The sequence below is a fragment of the Curcuma longa genome, unplaced genomic scaffold, assembly GCF_044706935.1.
Source record: "Curcuma longa cultivar G26 ecotype Majalengka, Jawa Barat unplaced genomic scaffold, ITB_CL_G26_1.1 utg18532_np1212_1030455_RagTag, whole genome shotgun sequence".
Classification (NCBI taxonomy): domain Eukaryota; kingdom Viridiplantae; phylum Streptophyta; class Magnoliopsida; order Zingiberales; family Zingiberaceae; genus Curcuma; species Curcuma longa.
Genome location: NW_027435598.1, coordinates 251,261 through 269,756, shown reverse-complemented (window position 1 = coordinate 269,756; position 18,496 = coordinate 251,261). Strand labels below are relative to the sequence as shown.

The window sequence follows — 18,496 nt, the reverse complement described above, 5'->3', positions numbered from 1 at the left end:
AATAATTATACATAAGTTATTGATGGCATTAGATATTTTTTTTATAAAGAATAAAAAGGAAATTCCCTTTGTTGTTTCCAAAAATAAAATAAAATATTCTTCTAAATTTTGACTGCGGTGTTTTCCCCCCTCAATCAATCAATCAATCAATCAGAGGAACAAAATTCTGTTTGATAGTTGAATTTAATTATAATTATTAAAAGATATTTTAGTTATTTAATTAAGTTGGATCTTTAAGGGCACCTTCCTAATGTTAAATTATATTATAAACTCTGTTGCTTCTGACACACTGTTCAAATGGAGAAAGAGATGGAGTCATGGACAGAGTGGTTTACTTAATCCTATTTAAGCCACCAAAATTCCTCAAAATTAAAATAGTGCCTTGATATTTGCACCGAAGCAGAAAGGAAGGCTGCCTTGTACCTGTCTCTCTGTTCCTCAACCATGGAAGAAACCATGGCATCTCCATGCTTCTCTGATATGGTAACGCACCGACTCAAGATCCGATTTTTTTAGGTTTGCTCTTCCCAAATTCCAATTTTTAGACGATTTCAGTGCGGAATTGTGCAGGGCGTGGATCAGGGATTCTTCAACCGATGGGACTTGCAGGAGCTGGAGGTGGTTCTGGAGCAGGGCTCGGAGCGGAGTCCATCCTCCGAGAGCCACACCGAGAGGCCCAAGAAGCAGCTCAAGACCAGAAGCTGGAGCTCCTGCACCACCGCCGCCGACCAGAACTCGGCCCTCGCTCCGAGAATTCTGTCGTTCGGGAAGCCCGATTCGCCGGTCTGCCACTCGGGCTTCTACGGTGGCGTGGTGAAGAAGAAGGTGGAGGAGGTGGCGGAGGGATCCGTCAGCAATGGATCCGGGAGGAGCTTCCCGGCGAAGAGGACGTCGGCGCACAACCATGAACACGTCATGGCGGAGAGGAAGCGGAGGGAGAAGCTGAGCCAGCGCTTTATCGAGCTCTCGGCCATTGTTCCTGGTCTGAAAAAGGTAGCTGTTTTTATTTCAATCTTCGTTTTTCCGGCATTCAGTTAGTTTTTTCGGTCATGATTCGAACCCCTTTCGTCCGGTGAAGATGGACAAAGCTTCAGTTCTCAGCGACGCGATCAAGTACTTGAAGCAGCTCCAGGACAAGGTCATGAACCTCGAAGACCAGCTCGCGAAGAGGAGCATCGAGTCGGCAGTTCTGGTGAGGAAGAATCAGCTTTGCGTGGAAGACGACGACGACGATGGCGATTTCAAAGACGATCGCCGACGACGAAGTGGCTACTTACCCCCTAACATCGAGGCGCGAGTCTGCGACAAGTCCATCCTGATCAAGATCCACTGCGAGAACCGCAAGGGCGTGCTGGTTCTAGCGCTGTCGGAGATCGAGAAGCTCCACCTCTCGGTGGTGAACACCAGCGTGATACCGTTCCCCGGCAACTCCCTCGACATCACCATCGCGTCTCAGGCAAGTTTCCGATCGAAAGCTCGAGCTCGTTCGTTACCTTATTGCCCAATCATGGTTCGCAGTTTTGAATGTCTGTGCTGGTCGATCGACAGATCGAGGAGGCCTTTTCAATGTCGGCTAGGGACGTGGTGAAGAGGCTGAATTCAGCATTCAGGCAGTTCAAATGAGACGATCGTCGCAGAGAGGAAAGCTGAAGATGAACTGAGTTCTTGTTTTTCATTCTCTTCTGCTGTTTATAAAAGTATTTTATGAAGAGCATCCGTGGAAAAAAAATGTTTTTTCTCCCTTGTTTAATCCAAAAATAAATCACAGACACGAGAATTCCGTGGAATTTGCATTCATTTGATGATGCAAGAAATCTGAATTAAAATGCAGAGTATCAGTTCATGAAAATGAAACTTTGGCATGAACTTACCTTCAGTCCTTATCAGAGATTGTGATCTTGCTGGAAAATGGCAGCCAACAAAGAAAAAATATTTCTGAAAAGGAGGAACTGAAATTGAGAGATGTAGACCTTTGAATTTAATTATTGTGTTCTTGTGGTGCGTGATGAGTTCTCCAGTCATACACTTCTGAACAAGTTTCTGAATGGAATTAAAAAGGACGATAACTTGGGAGAATATTTGAAGATGGACAGACAGACTTAAATGTCAAGATTAATCCAGAAGTATTCATTTCTTCTGAGAAAAGGATCATAATTTAATTGCAAAAATGCCTCTGATATTAACAAAAACAAGTGCTAATATTTGCTCATAAACTCTTCTTTAGATGTTAATCAGGATTACACTTGATATTATTTCAAGATCATCTAAAATATCCAATACCAAATTATAACTTGACATGGAATAGTTTTGTATTTCCCTGGATTTGAAGGAAATGTTAATCTCTAAAATCTTGTATCTCTCAAGACTTAGATAGAAGTATGGTTAAAATACAAATTAATTAATTAATTAATTAGGTTCCAAACAATGAAATGGTTCTATGGTGTAGTGGTTAGCACTCTGGACTTTGAATCCAGCGACCTGGGTTCAAATCCCGGTAGGACCTTTTTAATTTTTAAATATATTATATTAATATATCTGATCTCTTTTTACACACTCATAACAACTGTATATTGAAATTGGAATTGTAGTTTTAAAATTACAGAATGATTAAACACTAGACATAGGTGTAAGTAAACACCTTCAAACACTGAATTGGTCTACTTAAGATTCAAGGCATTTCTATATATATCTACAATATACACACTATGTCCCTGAAATGGCTAGATGTGAAGACGCATTCATATTCATCCACTACCTTCTTAACCTACCTGCTACAGAGCAATCGCTGAAGCAGGTCCAACCAAAGTCAAACAATGGTTAAGTTGCGTTCTTGCTGAGCACAACAAGGAAAACCTGCTTAATTATGCAAGCTCATGGGAAAATTCAAAGTCAAACACAAATTAGATTCTTGATGAACACTAACTTTGAAATTCGAATTTCAATCTCAGCAAGCAAGTAGAATAAATAATTCATGCTATCAGATTAATGAAAGGGCCTAAATACGTAACGCAACGCAGTGGACAACTCGAGCTAGACAAAACATCGAATACCTGAGAGACAACCACGAAGGAAGCAGGGGCGCAAGGCAGAGTCTTCTTGGGCCTCGTCTTCGTGCGGTGCGACGTCGCCTTCTTCTTCTGCGGCGGCGAGGAGCACTCCACTGCCCACGGAGATCCCCCGATCGAAGTCTGTTTGCCACAGCATCGTCTCGCTCAGATCGACCGTGACGTACAGGAATCGGAGGCCCATCTTTCCGCCGTTGGCTATCAACCACCGCGCGCCACCTTCACCTCCAGAGCAGCGACGCCTCAGTCGATGACGATGATGATGCCATCGCCTCAGTCGATGACGACAATGATGAATTGATTCGTTTAGTGTTATGGTAGTGATATCTGTGACGTCGTCGTCGGAATGAATTGAGAGAATATTGAAAATCACTCCGGTCATGTAACCAAATGCATGTGTGTATCAGGAGCTTGCTTAATTTGCTTTGAAAATATATAAAAGAAATTGAAAGATAGTGTTTGGGAATGTTTTGTCAAGAATTAATTAATCATCGCTCACGTGATGGTGTGAGGAAGGAGTCAGTGAGTGTCCTTGTCCGGTTGTTGTGTTCACCGATTAATCCTTTATTAAGATTCGTTGCTTTCCCCACAAGCTAAGCTTCGCTATGCTTCGTCACTCTGAATTCGTAGAGACAATCACGTGTGCAATCTCAATCATGTCTCCTTGTTTCTGTCTCTCTCTTCCATATCCCATACAAGGTTTATCTCATTCGCTTTCAAATATTTGTTGGGCATTTAATTTTTTTTCAAAAGGCACATCAAAATTTTAATTTTTTTTTCAAAAGGTACACTTTTCTTTTTACCGAAATATTCTGTTTTATTAAAAAATATAAAAATATATATGATATTTTGCGTGATCAAATTTGTACGATTGTGCGCGCCTCATCACGATTCTAATCCTAAACTTCTAAAATTGCGTTAGCTCTCCATCCACTCATCGACCAAGTCCAAGTGGAAGAACCCTTCTTGACCACCTCTCCATCGCATATAAGTTTACTAGTCTCACTGCAACTTGGCCTCTCAAGAGATGGGCACAATTATTGACACAGGGATGTAGATAGAGCTCCTAGAATTTATAACATAGGTGAAACAAGGAGGGCCCACCAAAGATAGATTAGGATTGGAGGAAACAAGGAGGGCCGACCACCCAAGATGATTCTAGGATGGTGATGCAACCTTGATACTCTTCCAAATTTTGGGATTTGGATTGGACTTTTGTCCCCCCATGCCCCTCTAATTATGTGTGGGCTTAACTACGAACTTCATTAATGCTAACTTTATTCAAGTTTCTAACAAGATCAATCATAAAGATCATGATGATTGACTCGAGAATCTTTTATTTTTTATAATTAATAATTCAGATATCTAATTAAGTCTGAAAATGACTAATTTGATCTTTCCACTTGTTATCTAGATAAATTCGAAAGTTAATCCAACGGTCTTAATGATTTGAACCGTTGAAGATGAATTTCTTTAGCTCTTTGGATTTTGAACTTTAGATGTACAAGGAGTTCTTGGATGTGCTTACCACTAAGTGTGTACGTATGGAAGACTCCCCTCCATTCGTGTGTAATGATTTAGTGAGATATTTCTTTATGCTTACCAATCATTCCTCAGTTCTTCCCCACACGCCATCCCTTTAATTCACAAACAATATCACGTGTGCCATCTCGATCACGTCCCCACCTCTTTGTTCCTCCCAAACCAAGGAAATTGGCAGCGTTAATCTTCTCTGTATCCTCCCAAAACCAAATCAATCATGTTCTTGTTCTTGTTCTTGAAAAAAAAGAAAGGAAATTAATTTCTTGGCGTCAAAGTTGAAAGAGAGAAGAAGAGTAGAGTTACAAATGGCACTCAAACTACACGTGAACGAGAGGAATGATCAGTGTCTGTAAATGATAAACACACACATCAATCAACTACATTCCTTGTTGATCAGCAGCATTAATTTCTGCCACGCCCCAGATGAAAAGAGAGCGTGTGGGCTAGTCAATCGGGTGTGAGAAATCGATGGATATCAGCACGTCGTGGAGCGGACGAAGGGATTTCCGAATAGCTGGGCCTTCGGAGCCACCAGCTGCGGCTCGGCCGCCTCCCCAGCGTTGCTCCCGGCGACGATGGCCTTGCAGGAAGGGCACACGGACAGGGTGGCCGCAGGGAATTGCATGTAGACCGGCGCCGCCGCCGGCGATGCGAATTTTAGGGACTTCAGCTCCTGCAGCTCCCTCTGCAGTCGCCGGTTCTCCTCGGTCAGCGACTCGCAGCACCGCTTCAGGAATTCGTAGTCCACCTCCGTCTTCTTCAGCTTCGTCCTGCGGCAGTTAGTTAATTAATCATATATTTAAACGTGCTTAAAATGGCCCAAATCTCGATAAAAATGAGAGGAGGAGGACAATAATTTGTCGAGTGAAACCTTGCTCTTCTGTTCTGGAACCAGACCTCCACCTGCCGTGGCCGGAGATTTAATTGCTTCGCCAAGGCATGCTTCTGTTTCTGCTCGTTATAGAATTAGGATAAACCACCAAGTCACATGATTAATCGTATCGACAAATAATTTAATCATACTTACGGGATCGAGGGTGCTCTGCTCCTTGAATCGGTCCTCCAACATAGCCGACTGCACCTTGGTGAGTCTCAGCTTCTTCTTGCCTCCGCCGTCGCTGTCCAGACAGCGACCTTCCCCGCCGGTAAATTTCTTCTCCCTTCTGACCTCCGGCGACGGCGTGCGGGCGGCGGAGTACGACGACATGGCGCTGAGCGTCGGAGACGCCGACGCCGCCGCCGCCGCCGCCGCCGCCGCTCTGTTTTCCCTGCCGTCGCCGGAAAGGCTCAGGGCGAGCGGTTGCTGCTTCCGGTCGCTGCCGGCACCGGCTCCGGCGAGGCCGAGCGCGAGGCTGGTGTCGCACGCGTCGGTCTCCAGACTCACAGCCTTCATACTCTGGCTCGCATCGGGTGGTTTCGAGGATTTATAACGCGGCGTGAATCGGAGCATGGATTAAAAGCTTTCCCAGGTTGACAAAACTGAGGACACGAAAAGAGAGGCTTAATTATTAAGCGAAAAGCAACAAGCGCCTTCTTCGCCTTCCTTCCACTCTGAGCTCCCTCATCAATTCTTTCTCTTCGTCATAACATTTGTGTTTTCCTTTCAATTCTCGCATAAACTACCTTCATCGTAAATGCAAGGACATGACGTGTTTGGTTCCTTGATGGCATCGAGGCGGTTGCCTTGCCCTGCTCCGGTGGATGTGGGCGCCGCCTCACGCGGCTTGGTGCCGGGCCTTTACTGGGCTGAGGGGCGGTGGCAGTGAGGTGGACACATGGGCTGGCTGGCTGGTTAGCGAACAATTATGGTTATTAATGGCACCGTGGCCTCCATGTCTCGTTCGCAAAGGGCAAAAGGGCAAAAGCAGAGTGAGGAGGAGCGGATTGCTCACACTTTTCCTACGCAATTGATGAATGTGATGCGGCCTTTTCTCCTAATCGGAAATGACTCTCAATTATTGATTTCTACCCACCCACCAACCACTTCTACTCCATCATCAGATATGGCTACTCATTCTCGGTTAAGTTATTCTCGTGATTAGCACAGGAGTAAGAGTAAATACAAAGCTCAGAACAGTGTAATAATTAGTGCTTCCGTGGTGGAAGGTAGGTGAGCACACTTGTATTACAATGAAATATAAGTAATATAACACTGATAAATACATACTAATTAAGGAAATAAAATAAAATTTATTTAAATATAAATGAGTAGGTAGTAAAGATTCTAATTAATGAATAAATGGCAGCAAAGTGGATTTTTTTTATTCCTTGTAAATTTCCTGGCCCCATAAGTAATGAAGCAACTCAATGTGTTGCGAGATTAGTGGGCAAAGCACAATCTAGTGCTTCGAAATGGATCAGTTTCAACCTCCATCTACGTCACCAAATCCTCATAAATCTTTGGTGGGTCCTCTTTTTTTTTTTTTGGTCAGTAATGCAAATGACTCAACTTCCTCTCCCTTTAGGATTAGTCTACATGAATTATCTTCACTCTATCTCCTAAACTGAAGGATTTGGAGAGGGGCCAGTTTATGTGATTGAGCACTTCCTGAAAGATTTGGTCGTGTTTCACATGAAGACACAAGCTTTGTGGCATGGAGCGATAAGACGTTTGGTGGTTTATAAACTACAATAGTTCAAAATCTAATCGGATCAGGGATAGATTTTATAATGGATTTTTGACCGTAGACATTAGCGATATTAAATTAAATAAGAATTATTTTAGAGATTTATTTTTATAATGAAATTTTAAAAAATACATCAAAAATCATCCAACATAAAGACGGCGTCCCTATATTTAATCAGAATAAAATTGATTCAAAAATTTAAACAGTCTCAAAACCCTAACGATTTAAAAATAAAATAAAAATAACCCAAATACAATGATAAAAATTATTTGAGATCTTTGAAAAAAATTTTAAATGATATTAGTTCATTACAACAAGTTACATTTTGTATTCATTTGTAAATTTTTGAATGAGTTTTGATTTGATATGTTACATGTCACGTGATTTAATTCAAGTCAAAAGTTATGACATCTCAATATTCAAATCCTCTGCATCACAAAATTTTCTAGGTTTGGGATGCCACCACTACGCCACGACCGTGTTGGCAAGCACGGTCAGACTGTGTTGGCAAGCACGGTCAGACTGTGTTGGCTACTGGATATCCATCATTGATCAAACACAGTCATGTTAGGGAATATAGCCAAACCGTGTTGTGTCAGGTGGCAAAAACACGATCAACCCTTGTTTAATATTGGAAATCTTAATTGTTATTCCATTGAATTACTTCGAGTGCTTTCGGATTTACTCGGTGGAAATTCAGGGGAGGGGGAGACAGTCCACCTCCAAAATTAGTTGAGTTTGTAATTCCTGAATTATAAAAATAAAAAAAAAAAGCTAAATTTACTTGTTTAATATGTAAATGCTCTCTTTGTTTCTGAATGATTTTTGTGATTTAGATCAATTACTCAGAATAGTTTTGCTGGTTCAATCAATCTAAGTTGGCATCAACATGATGGCATGGAGAATGTGTTGAGCTAATGGTGCCACTTCTTTGATCATGAATTTCCAATTGAAATAGTTAAAAATCTCTCATTTGCAGATCTAGAAAGGTGATTCTCCTGTAATGGATCATGACTGAGTGGATCATCACTTGTAAACATCCAAATTATAAGGTTTCTGAACTTTTTTTTCTTCTGTATATACTCAATCATTTGATCTTCATTTCATATGACTATATGAGAATGTTAAATTATAAGGTTTGACAATCCCAAGCATCTTGTTAGAAAGGCAAGGGCAAGGAGAATGAACAATCTGAAGTTTTCTCTACCTTTTATTCATAACAAAGTTATCTATATTATGATACAATGGTATGGGATTAATAGTAGAATTTTCAGATAACAGAAGCTGATCATGGAGGTTAAGACCAAGCAGAGCACCCATCACAAAAGATTAGCGGGATCGCGCCGTGTCGGAGAAATTAGCACTGATCACTGAAAAACTATGTATCATTACAAGATGGGAGCTCCTGAAATAATCATTTAGTTGCAAACAAACAAAATTAAACAATCCAATTTGATTTTAAAATCTCTTTATGTGGATCATTTTGTGGCAATTTATACTCATACAAGCTATGATTCTGAAACCAGTTTTTGTTTGAAAATAAGTAAAACTCTTTAACGCTTGCTCAAAAGAAGTGTTATACTTTGCCTTGCTTGGGCATTCATTTTATATTTGTACACCACTGAAACCTGAAACAGTGCAAAGTGAATACGTTTTGTGCAGAAGAACTCAAATACGTCAAGGGTTTAGTAAAAAGTCTACAAATTAGCTTGTCAAAAATTAATGGGAGTGCATGTTTTGATGAACACTAACGACAATCAGATTGTGGAAAATCAATGGAAATATCAAGGAATTCTTTAATCTAAAGAGTAAACTAGCAAGAAAAGGGACCAATTAATGCCGTGATTTGATTAAGAAAACCACTATTTGAGTGATTTTTGGGGAAAAAAACCTTTAGGTACATCCCTGAAAAAATTCAGCGTCTATGGACTCAAGAGGGTAGTTGATCGGGAACAATTCCTTTGGGTATATTTCCGAAAAGATTCAATGTACGTGGACTCAAGAGGGGAGTGGATCGGAAACAACTTCTTTAGGTACATCTCTGGAAAGAGTTAGTATCCGTAGACTAAGGAGTACAGTGGATCGGAAAAAATCTCTTTGGGTATATCCTCGGAAAGACTTAGTCTTTCTGGACTTAGGAGGTAATGGATTAGGAACAACCTCTTTGAGTATATTTTGGAAAGATTTAGTGTCTATAAACTCAGGAGGGTAGTGGGTCGGGAACAACCCCTTTGTGTGCATCTCCTGAATAAACTCAGTGTCTGTGCAATAGATCGGAAGCAACCCTTTTGGGTACATCTTCAGAAGACTCGGTGTCTATGGACTCAAAAAGACAGTGGATCAGAAACAACCCTTTGGATACATTTTTAAAAAATGGTGAAGGACCACTTATTTCAAACCAATTTAACTTTTAAACCAATTGGGTTTTAATCTAATTTTACAAAAAAATAGATATAAGTTTACAATTTGGTATTAAATAAAAATTAATGGATTCTCCCATGGATTTAGGAGTATTTTGATATTTAATTCATAGTTTTTTTGTATCTAAAGTACAGTACAATCTATCTTTAATTTCTGGATTCATCCCTGACCATTTTACATACTACTATCTTACATACTACTAGAGACGGGAAGCTTCTGGGAAGATGACGGGATGACTAAAGGTCGTGGAATCCTATTAGGTGTTGCGGCCGATCAAGAGGAACAAAACTCGAAAGATCGACTTGGTCCGCATCAATGACCATCTATTTGATTTGTTTATGGAATAAATCTAGAGTATAATTTATGTTCAATTTGATTTGTTTATAAGATAAATCTAAAATATAATTATATTAATGCACGAGCTTCACGATATTTATAAGAATTCGAATTTTAATTCTCTTACTTATACGTCGAGAGTACGTAAAACGTTTGGAAAGTGACGGCAGTGCATCAATGATGAATCCTACGCGGAACAATACAAGACGTCCTTGTCTTGAAGGTGGAAGCTGGACTGACTGCACACTTGTTTGCCACTGTAGACTTATTCAAACAAGATCAAAATCAAACCAATAATCGACTGAAGCTTTAGATTCGAGTTGGGGAGAAGACACGACACACGCTAAGGCAAGATTGGAATACTTCTTCCAGCTGTCCTTATCTAAACTTCAATTACTCCCTCGTGACCATTCCTTCCTGGTTCCTTTTCCCTGCCTGATCAGCCCAAACCACAAGGTCCACAACTCTTATCTATTCTTCAAAAATAATGTATCTTACAAAAGAGAGAAAGAGACTTATCTTGATGCACAACGCTGGCACCGACCGAGACGGCCCCAGCCACCATGCTTACTTTGTCTTCGCTACAGCCTACAGATCAGCGCAACGTAGGCTCCAGCAGCGTCTTCTTCACAAGATAAGCACCACACACAGAGAGTTACTTGAACACGCCTGTTCCAGTATCCATCTTCAGTTTGAGTTCACAAAAAGTTCACTTCAGGGGGAAAACCCAATGCCAATGATTCAATGATTTTGGTACTCATCGAGACGACGTCAAGCTAAATGACAATCGTTCGTTTTTTCAAGCAAACGAAACTTGCCTGTCGAACAGCAACCGATGCAGTGCAGACGTACTGCAGAGGGAAATGAACGAAAGGCTATTCTTTTTGTAAATGTTCGTAATTCGACGGCTCTCTAATTTTGTATCACAATGTATGTATTTTTGTGTTCGTTTTTTCAGGTTGATATTCGGGTGCATGTCCCGATCGATGTCTGATGCAACTGATCGCAAGGACCTTTGCTGGCACGTTTATCGCCTTCACTTTGTGAATTAAAAATTTCCAATTGTGGAGGTCTGCGGCCGCCCGTCGTTGTCCGGGTTTGGTTTTAACACACGATTTATGCGTGCCTCTTCCTTTAGATTGCGTACTTGTTTTTGCTTAGTGCCAAACCCAAGATGATCATTGTTCTTACAGTTCGTTACTATTTTAAGAATGCACCTATAGTTTTGGTATTTCTATTTTGCCCAGTTGGTCATGGATTTTTCAAAGTCACCAAACTGTAAAGAAACAAGATGTAAAGAAATAAAAAGATAAAAAATTAAACAATTATTTAATATTAAAACTAAAAAAATAATCAAATCAAATTAATATCTTCTGAAAATAACAATTAATATATTTTAACAGCAAATCAATATCTTTCCAAAATAACACAAATGACACGCTATTTCGACACAGAGGGCCTATCCATTTGGAATCGCTGTCTTCTTTTCTCTTCTTAACGTTTGGAAGACTGCAAGTTGTCATGACTCTGCCCTGGCCTCCTCCTCCAATTAGCAGGCAACAAGCATTGATCCATCCATATATCCTTGCCGCGGACGATCGATCTTAAGGAGACTGACGACGGCCAGGCCGGAGAGAATAGCTCACAGATCTCTTCCTCCTAATTTGCTCCTAGCTCTCATCAGAGACCGGAGATTGAAGAATTAAACCACCCACAGCCATGCTTGCAAGGAGAATTCTCGGTCGCTGGACTCCCTTGCTTTCCAGGGTCCGTCTATTTGCATTCAGTAATTAATTTGCAGTTCGTTCGATGCTTTAATTAGCTTCCCCTGTGTATCGATTGTTCATCAATTCTGGGTCCTGCAGGGAATGACATGCCGCTTCTTCGCCTCGCGCTCGGCTTCCTCTTTTCAGCAGCAATGCTTCGACATGGCCAGGTCAGTTTCTTTCATATGCAAGGAAGATGGTCTTTTCATACAATGCATGCTTTAATTTAGTACTGGTTCGATCAAATTATATCTCTACCCGACAGGAGCGATGAAGAGAGCACCGGCAATATCGACTGGGATGAGCTTGGCTTTGGCCTCGTACGAACTGATTTTATGTACGTAATGAGATGCTCTCTGGATCAAGAATTCTCAACTGGAGCTCTCGACAGGTACGGAAACATCGAGCTAAGTCCATCGTCGGGAGTTCTTAATTATGGCCAGGTACTTTTCGATCGAGCTAGTGATTGCATCGATCGCTAGCTAGCTAGCTGTTTAGATTAATTTCTTGTCCTTTATAGCCGTACGTAGCATGTTTTGTGGTGATATATCAGGGTCTATTCGAAGGTCTGAAAGCGTACAGGACGGGGGAGAAAGGCAGTGGCCTTCTACTCTTCAGGCCAGAAGAGAATGCCATTCGCATGCAAGTTGGGGCAGAGAGGATGTGCATGCCATCCCCATCCGTCGACCAATTCATTCATGCCGTCAAACAGACAGTGCTAGCTAACAAAAGATGGGTATATATATATATACATATATGGATTATTGATATATAGATTGAATTAGCTAGGAAGAATTACATCGAACCTTTTGAGCTGCAACAGATTTGATTTGATCGATCGAATGCTGCACTCTAATAATGCAGGTGCCTCCTCAAGGGAAAGGGGCTCTCTATATCAGGCCATTACTGATTGGGAGTGGACCAGTTCTTGGTTTGGCTCCAGCACCAGAATACATGTTCCTAGTCTATGCCTCGCCTGTGGGAACTTACTTTAAGGTAATACTCTCTCTCTCTCTTCTGCAAGAAAAGGTGGATCCGTCACCTTAGCGGCTCCACACGGTCGGCCCCACGACTATCTGTGAGGAGGTAAATCGAGAAAGTGCAGTTGGTTACGACGCAGGAGGGTATTGCCTGGCTTCGCCAGGATTCGAACCCTTGTCTGCTACGTCGTAACCAACTCACCTATGCCCCGGGGGCAATACTCTCTCTCTCTCACACAGAAAGAACTTCAATGTCTTTAATTTGGATTTGCTTCAGGAGGGTTGGGCTCCAATTCATCTTGTCGTAGAGGATACAGTTCATCGTGCCACTCCTGGTGGAACAGGTGGCGTGAAGACGATCTCCAATTATGCCCCGGTAATTTTCTTTTTTCTATTCTCTCTCAATTATTGCATTTCCTATTCAATGCCAATCCATATGTAATACAAATAATTTCATATTTTATTTTTATCAGCCCTAATTAAGTTTTCTTTATATATACATCATCTAACTAACTAAGATATTTATTGAACATCTAAGTATTAAGTATAGATTTATATATATATACCATAATAGCTCTAACGACTATTTCATATAAAAGTAATAAGAATTTAAAAATTAAAAAATAAAAATAAATCTCTCCTTAAATACTGCTCTTCTTTCTCTTTTGGAAGATCGACATGATGGCGAACTTACCATCAAGGTCATCACTCGCTCTATTTGTTTTTCAGGTCTTGAAGGCACAGAAACAAGCAAAGAGCCAAGGATTCACAGATGTTATATATCTCGACTCTGTTCAGCACAAGTATTTGGAGGAGGCATCCTCATGCAATTTATTTATCGTTAAGGTACACGCTCGTTCCATGGCTTATAATGTTTCTTTAATCAAAAAGTTTTATTTAGATAGAACAAGAGAAAATGAACTTAATCTCTCATTTTTGGCCAAACTATAAATCTACAAAACCGTACCTTCCATGCAGGGCAATGCCATCTCGACGCCAGTGACAAGAACTGGAACCATTTTACCAGGGATCACACGCAAAAGCATCATGGAGATCGCACGAGATTATGGCTACCAGGTCATAATACTCCCTTTAATTCCCATAAGAACTAAACCAAATCAAATAGTTAAAAAAATTTAAAACAACTTTTTTTGGGATCATCGTTTTCTTATTTCAATACCTGAGCAGGTCGAGGAGAGGCTTGTGGCAGTAGAGGAACTGTGCGATGCTGATGAAGTATTTTGCACAGGAACTGCTGTCGTTGTTGCTCCCGTAGGCAGCATCACTTATCGAGGTCGAAGGTAAGTAACTGCCATATACAATGACCTTTTCTGCATTTTCCTCTGTAACTCACTTCGTTCTCTGTTCTTGATTGTCTCAAAATGATGATGAACTGCAGGCTTCAGTTCCAAACAGGGGACACAAGTGTGAGCCGAAAGCTCCACAAAATCTTAGTAGACATTCAGATGGGTCTCGCAAAGGACGAGAAAAATTGGACAGTGGAAATCTGATCACGGCCCAAATCAACTTGATAGAAATGAACACCTCCATGAAATGGGTTTTGATTGATGAAATAAAAATCTAAGAACCTTTAATGTTGAGCTATTGTAATATATTTCTAATAATGGTAAATATACATTATTTTATTAGAAAGTTGAGATTAGGCGAAGCCATTTGGGGTTCATCGAATGGACGGTTGTACGAGAATAATACACGAATCTTAAAGCACTGGTTTGATGTGCCGGGCTAAACAGCATGGGCCCAAATTAAGGAATCGGTAGTGGCCCATTGGAGGCCCATTGGAGCTCATCCATCGTTCCGGATTGGGAGCGAAGCGGAGGTCATGGAGTAGCCGAGGTAGGCTGCATTCTCGTGGCGCTCACGGCCACTCGTCTGCTTCTTCCCGGACGCAGAGTAAGTTCCGTCGGGGACGCCGCCAGAAAGCTGGTTGGGATGGAGCTTCAGGATTAATTAATCGGCACCTGTAAAGCAATTTTGGAAATCTCAGCAACGCCCAAACTCATGGTCAAAAGTTTGCATGTTCTTGTTCTTGTCAGAGATCCCAAGTTTTTTTTTTTGGTTCCTTTTCTTTTCTTTTCAAGCTAAGTAAAACAACATATCGTTAAATGATAGAATTCTGCTCGAAGAGGGCTACAATTTCTGCGAATTTCCGCCCCAAAATTGCCCCCGCCGTGGATCAATAAAGACTAAAACAAGCTAAAGAAAACACCTGCACAGATAGTAAATCAAGCATCCGCTGCCCACGCAGCAAAAACCGTCATCGGGGACATGGACATGCTCGGCCTGAGCTGAGCAGATGCAGCCCAAGCAGAAGCAGCAGTCGACGATGGCTTCGCAGTGTTCGCGGCCAAGAAGCCGCCGCTTCGGTCGAGACTCGGCATCGACGACGTCCCTGCATGGCCACTCCCTAACATCTCCAAGTCGCCCACGACTTGCACAGAGCTTAAGTTTTCGACGACCAAGCCATGCAGAACAGGCGAGAATTGTGCGTTGTGGTTCACTGCGAGGGGTGGCTTGGGCTCCTGCGCCGGAGGAGCAGACTGCAGTTCCATCTTCCAACCCGGAGCAGTGCAGCCGTCGTTCTCCACGGCGTCTCTGCAACCGTTGCGTTCTGAACCAGCTGGCTCTTCTCTCCCTGCATCGATCGCTTTGTTTCTCCTAGCGTGCTCGCCCGACAACAACGTAGTGCTCTCCAGTATCTTTTCCACATCGTATCTTGTTATGTCGAAGTTCGTCACTGCATTTACGCCTCGAAATTTAATCGCAGCTATGTCATAGGCTTCGGCTGCTTCTTCCTGTGTGCCTGAAAAAAAAAATCCAATTTCCTTTTGAGAATCAAGCATATGTACCTGTATGTGATTCAAGGGCTTTCATAGCTTAGACTTCATTTAACACATAAGTTGTACAAGGAACAGCACAAACAAGAGAATTCGATCGACATGAAAAAGGAAGAGAAACATACTGAAGGTCCCAAGGTAGAGATCTTTGTTTCCAGCAACCCTACCAATTCGAGCTTGCCACCTTCCATGCTGGTGATGCCTGTAATTAATGAAATATCAACTACACAGAATCAGAAAACAGAATGCGGTAGGATTAGGAAGGAGTTGCTGGCAGTGGATCACTAGCTACAAGTCGAAGCAGACCTAGTGACTCCGCGGTAAATTGAAGCCCCTCGTGAAAACCCACTGCTCCTCCTGGAAACAAGAGGAGGCAAAGCAATGTTCAAGAAACACGAGCTAGAAATGGAATGATGAATCAAGAAAATTAAAGAAATTAATTTACCTTCTTAAATGGGCAACATACTCTTGCCTGCTCATGTTCTTCATTTCTTCAAGCTCTTCTGGATAACTCTCCAACTGCATGATATTATATATCCAACCAATAGAATATTAATGTTGCAAGGTTAAAGAATATATATATTTCAATCGATTAATCAACCGCGATACCGGAAAGTTGATATGCGTCGACGGTCCCCAGTATTTCAATGCTGCCAAATCGTATGCCCTAGCAGCTTTCTCCTCCATATCATAACCCCCTGAGAGACAGAAACGGCCGCCGGCATAGATAAATAAACTCTTCGACGGAGGAAATGAAGTTGATTTTTTTAGAGCAAGGAATAAAGCGTACCGAGATAAACTGCAACCGAGCATTATATATGCTTTATGAGTCACCCAGAACAAGGAATTTAACATGGAAAACAATTAAGATTACAATTTGTAGTTAGAAGAGTTTACATGGCAAACAACTAATTACGTTCATAGTTAATTTTTAATTTCCAAGCTAACTCACCTTGCTTGCCCTTTCTCGTCTGACCTTCTTGCTTGCAGCTGTTGTCCCAAAGGTGCGCTTCATATCTACCGGTCCACCGGTGCCTGAAGCATGAATCATAATTAAACTGGTGGAATCAGACGACATAAATATTTTGATCGATTCATAACAAAATAGATTTTAAAAAGTATGCAGAAATCTAGACAAGGAAACAACATATAATTCAGGCCTGCATGCTACAATACATTAATTGTAAGAGAACCATAAGGAAACAATATACTGTAACACCTTTATTTGGTTAGGTTTGCCGTTTGTGTTAGGAAAACTAGAAATTAAGACGTCCGTATAGATATACAAAACGTGCAAAATAATCTCGTACGTCTTACATATCAGATCAATTAATGACCATAAGCATGCATAATTAATCTAGCTCAATGAATGTATACCACGTTGAGTAATTGAAAGCATATATATGAGAAGAACTGACCTGGTGACGCCTCTATATTGAGAGGTTCTCTGGCCAAATGTGTCGATAGATTTTCTATGAACAGGTTGCTTGTGGACCCCTTTGCCAGCGCCTCTCTTTTTTGGTGCGTCCAAAGCCATGCATTCACTCGCAGCAGAGGTCTGCAGTGGCGCTGTGACACAGCTGGACTGCGAGCCAGGACTCATGGACAAGCTCAAGGGCTGCAGATCCCCATACCCAATGGCTCCGACAGAGACAGGACCAAGACCAGCTTCCTCGCAACACCCATTGCTGCCGCCATCGTAGTGCCTGCAGTTCACCCACGCTTTGAGGCCAGGGATTCCTTCATGGTCATTGGTCGATCCTTCCTCCATTGCGGCATCATACATCTCATGGCTTGCCAGATTAGAGCATAACCCGGCTTCCTGCAGTGGTTGGAAATACAGTTGGTGTTGCCTGTGGAGAAGGGTTAAGGAATGGTTTCTGTCGCCTTGGCTCTCAGATTCCTTGCTGTAGCCCAAGCTTAAGGCCATGGCCGCCACGCTATCGTTGTTCGCGAACTGGTGATGGATTCCCATGTGCGGTCCGCCGCCAAGAAAGTCCTCTAGTTTAGGCGACGGGGATGGCATGATTCCTGCAACAGTATTGAAAATTTGTATCGGAACAATTAATAATTAAGAAAGCATGGTTTAATTTGTAGATGGAATTAGAAAGATAATTAAGAAGAAGACATGATATGATTAACCTTGCTGCTGCGATCTGCTGAGGGCTTCCATGATGCAGAGCGATCCATCGGACTTCAACGGCATGACAGATAACTGAGGGTAGAGTAAGGATGCTTCATTCTCGGCACCTTCCATGCCATAACAAATCCCTGAGTTGCTACCTTGAGGCGAAAGGAAGATGCTGCATGGCACTGCAGATGTGGTGCCAAACGACTGCTGAGCTTGGTGATGATGAGTTGAATGATCTTGGTGACGGTGAGGATCGGAGGATGCGTCCATGTTCATGGGAGACGAGAGAGAGAAGCCCAACCAGTTGTTGTTGTTGTTGTTGTTCATCGATTTCATGCTCCTAACTAGAACTGATAGAAACTCTACGAATAACCTTAAAAAGAAACTAAAAGAGTAGAGATGTAGGATATGGTTATACCATTCATGGAGGACAAACGAAATGGTATAAGCTAATTAAGCAAGGAAAAAATGAATTCAGGAGCTGATCGATGAGAAGCTTTGCAGAACAAATTTATATTCTTGAGCCGCTCTTTCCAAAGCCTTGTCGAGGTCCTTTCAAAGAGAAATAAGATTAATTGTTGGTGAGGAGGTTGCCATTTCGAAAGAGAGCTGCAGTGTGTTCCTTGTCTAATATCTTTGCGAGCTACCAAGGAACGAACTAGACGGTGGTGAGATAACCAAACAAGGCTGCTGGTTTCAGTGTATAGGCCATGAGATGGAGTTGACAGAAAGGACAACTGTCCAAGTAGTCACTTCACAACAGTACTTTC

At 41.8% G+C, this 18,496-nt stretch overlaps 4 protein-coding genes and 1 non-coding gene across 5 annotated transcripts; 3 read left to right on the top strand and 2 right to left on the bottom strand.

Annotated features, from left to right (window-relative positions):
- The first annotated feature begins 363 nt into the window (after positions 1 to 363).
- On the top strand, positions 364 to 1,787 carry LOC141819806 (transcription factor bHLH25-like). Its single transcript, XM_074707061.1, has 4 exons — positions 364 to 483; positions 571 to 993; positions 1,079 to 1,456; positions 1,549 to 1,787. The coding sequence occupies exons 1-4, from the start codon at positions 445 to 447 to the stop codon at positions 1,621 to 1,623; spliced, it is 915 nt and encodes a 304-aa protein (XP_074563162.1). The 5' UTR covers positions 364 to 444; the 3' UTR covers positions 1,624 to 1,787.
- Positions 1,788 to 2,431: 644 nt separating this feature from the next.
- TRNAQ-UUG (transfer RNA glutamine (anticodon UUG)) lies at positions 2,432 to 2,503 on the top strand. Its single transcript has one exon. It is a non-coding gene; the product is annotated as a tRNA-Gln (tRNA).
- A 2,355-nt stretch (positions 2,504 to 4,858) lies between these two features.
- Positions 4,859 to 6,391, bottom strand: LOC141819783 (homeobox-leucine zipper protein HOX19-like). The gene is made up of 3 exons (XM_074707035.1): positions 5,635 to 6,391; positions 5,479 to 5,558; positions 4,859 to 5,377 (listed from the first exon to the last, which is right to left on the bottom strand). Exons 1-3 carry the CDS (start codon positions 6,055 to 6,057, stop codon positions 5,083 to 5,085), a joined length of 798 nt encoding a protein of 265 aa, XP_074563136.1. The 5' UTR covers positions 6,058 to 6,391; the 3' UTR covers positions 4,859 to 5,082.
- Positions 6,392 to 11,471: 5,080 nt separating this feature from the next.
- Positions 11,472 to 14,791, top strand: LOC141819750 (branched-chain amino acid aminotransferase 2, chloroplastic-like). The gene is made up of 10 exons (XM_074706993.1): positions 11,472 to 11,758; positions 11,857 to 11,927; positions 12,023 to 12,200; positions 12,311 to 12,493; positions 12,622 to 12,753; positions 13,015 to 13,113; positions 13,467 to 13,583; positions 13,716 to 13,814; positions 13,926 to 14,038; positions 14,137 to 14,791. Exons 1-10 carry the CDS (start codon positions 11,711 to 11,713, stop codon positions 14,246 to 14,248), a joined length of 1,152 nt encoding a protein of 383 aa, XP_074563094.1. The 5' UTR covers positions 11,472 to 11,710; the 3' UTR covers positions 14,249 to 14,791.
- A 192-nt stretch (positions 14,792 to 14,983) lies between these two features.
- On the bottom strand, positions 14,984 to 18,062 carry LOC141819749 (AP2-like ethylene-responsive transcription factor ANT). The gene is made up of 9 exons (XM_074706992.1): positions 17,738 to 18,062; positions 17,014 to 17,626; positions 16,548 to 16,630; positions 16,386 to 16,394; positions 16,205 to 16,293; positions 16,041 to 16,114; positions 15,902 to 15,952; positions 15,721 to 15,797; positions 14,984 to 15,561 (listed from the first exon to the last, which is right to left on the bottom strand). The coding sequence occupies exons 1-9, from the start codon at positions 18,060 to 18,062 to the stop codon at positions 14,984 to 14,986; spliced, it is 1,899 nt and encodes a 632-aa protein (XP_074563093.1).
- Between the last annotated feature and the right edge of the window lie 434 nt (positions 18,063 to 18,496).